The 2,279-nt window shown below is 39.3% G+C and overlaps 1 protein-coding gene across 1 annotated transcript in view; it reads right to left on the bottom strand.

Annotated features, from left to right (window-relative positions):
• Nucleotides 1-389: 389 nt before the first annotated feature.
• LOC104952088 (mitogen-activated protein kinase kinase kinase kinase 4-like) overlaps nt 390-2,279 on the bottom strand; it is a gene marked incomplete at its 3' end in the record, with an annotated part of 11,413 nt that continues 9,523 nt past the window's right edge. The window contains exon 5 of the mRNA XM_010778843.1: nt 390-731. Within this exon, the coding sequence (XP_010777145.1) occupies nt 390-731 (342 nt within the window). The remainder of the gene's footprint in view (nt 732-2,279) is intronic.

Below are 2,279 nucleotides of genomic sequence, written 5' to 3'. Positions count from 1 at the left end.
GGCTGGTTCCTTTAGTCTGAATGTGTGTTTGGTGGCGTGATCATTATTATTTAGAGTCATTGCGTGCCTATTGATTTGAACACGATCCGTGTATCCATCATTTCCTGGTCTTCTCTAAAGAAGAGGGACCAATGAAAACGTTGTCATGTTGCCGTTGTTCAGCATGGAAACATTCATTAGCTAACAATGACATTATTGTTCTATTAATATAAAGGGAGGTCAGGTACTCTTTAAAACAGCTGCTAGTTATGGGTACTTTTTACTGAAGTACATTTCAAAGCCTCTTTACTTTCACTTGAGTAAAGAAGTTTAGTCAGTACTTCTACTTTTACCAGAGTATTTTTAAACACGAGTATCTGTACTTCTACTTGAGTAAAGGATGTGTGTACTTTTGCCATATCATCTACTACTTCCAGACTACACCATCTTTTCGTCCCTGTCCTTACCCGGGGCGGCACCTCCTCTGAAGGGGCCGTTTCATTGGGCCTATGCTGGGGTTTGGGTTGTGGGTCAGTGCGTGCAGGCGTTGAAGATGATGATGGTGATGAAGATGGAGGGTGATGGTGGGGTTCCTGCTTGTTGTTGTTGTTGCGGAGGTGAAGGTTTTCAAAGCTAGAGGGGAGCAGCTCGCTGAAGGAGTGCGGCCGCGACACGAGAGGCGGGGCGGACGCGATGGAGTTTGACGAGTTCACGCTGCCGCTGCTCTTTAAAGCAGCCAGGTGGGAGCGGACCTTACGGACAACAAAAACACAGCGGGGGAGGAAGGGTCAGTCTGCATGCAGTGCATAAAAGAGAGGGGCTTCTGGGTATCTTTAGGGGTTTGTCAGATTTGAGCCATACAGGAGCCTAACACTGTTCCCTGAGGAACGCCTACTGTAAGTGAAAGCTTCGGGAAGTCCGCAGAATAGTGTTCGAGTGAAATTTTTAAAGCAAACACAGTTTTTTTTGTCCTATAAATCAGGTATCAACCTACTGAATTCAAAATAAAATATGTACAATAAAGAAGAATTAAAGGAAATTCAGGTAGTTTGTCTACCTATGCTATATTGTTTTTGTATCTTTGAAAATGTATTGTAATGTTTTAATCCTGCGAGTAATCCCCTTTTTGAAATGTAACGGTAATCTGATGACACTTTTTTTGATGTAACTGTTAGTGAATACAGTGACTTTTTTTGTTGTATCTTGTAACATGTAATCTGTTATTCCCCAAGCGTGGCAATAAATGTGTTTAAATGGTTCCTGACTCGTTATTAAGCAGAAGAGCAATGAGGACCAGAATTGTAAATCACTGCATTAGAGCTGTGATGGATTTGTTTTTTATTCCAACCTTATGTCTGAGTCTCTTTTTCATTAAAGTCACAACAGCAGCCTCACTGACCTGTAACATTTCAATCCTCCATCACCTTCAACACTGAACAAGTCGGAATTGAATGCCGTCAGATTAATTTAAAAGCTGCAGCAGCACTTCGAAAGAGATTAAATGCTCATCTTCTTCTTCAGAGCTGTGTAATAAATCTATCACTTAACTATAATCTCTAAATGTTCAAACATGCCAACATCAGGGCTTATTAATTACAAATACCCAGCAACACACTTAAAGTAGGGCATGAGAGGTATAAGACCCGACGTTATGTCTTGTTGCTTAATGCTTACTGACAGTTGAAAGGTATACATTCACTCTTATTCATAATTTAGTTTTTGATTTACTTGTAAGAGAATCATGTATGTATGTTTGTATGGTACTACATACGTTGGTTTCTTCTTTTTAAGGTCACATTGTTCTATTTTCTTATAATACACTTGAGTAAAAAACATCTCATAGATATTTCTTTATTTTCTTGTCTGTGTATTTGCATTGCATTTGATGTTGAGGTAATCCAAAAGTAACAGAAAGTAATCAGGTTACATTACTTATTTTTTCACATGTTACTAGTAGGGTTGCAAAGGGGCGAAACATTTGGGGCGGAACATTTCCATGGGAAGTTAAGCTGGGGAATTTTGGAAATATTCCATATTGGAAACTTTCCATGGGAATTAATGGGAACTAACTGGGATTTGAGGGTAATGTAATCGAAATGTATCATTTTATTTTTGAAATGAGCCGTTGCGACTTCCGACTGATTTCGATAGAGCGGGTAACATATGAGCACAGCCCTCTGTGGATGTCAGCATGAGCAAGAGAAAGGTATCTGTGGAAAATCGTGTTTTCCAAGTAAAGTCGGAGAAAGAATATATTTTCACTAAATTCAGGGGTATTTATGTATAATATTTAGTATGTT

Source organism: Notothenia coriiceps, unplaced genomic scaffold (assembly GCF_000735185.1).
Source record: "Notothenia coriiceps isolate Sejong01 unplaced genomic scaffold, NC01 NC01_scaffold00019507, whole genome shotgun sequence".
NCBI classification, from domain to species: Eukaryota; Metazoa; Chordata; class Actinopteri; order Perciformes; family Nototheniidae; genus Notothenia; species Notothenia coriiceps.
The sequence above is the reverse complement of the archived record's forward strand: the minus strand, read 5'-3'. Positions and strand labels throughout refer to the sequence as shown.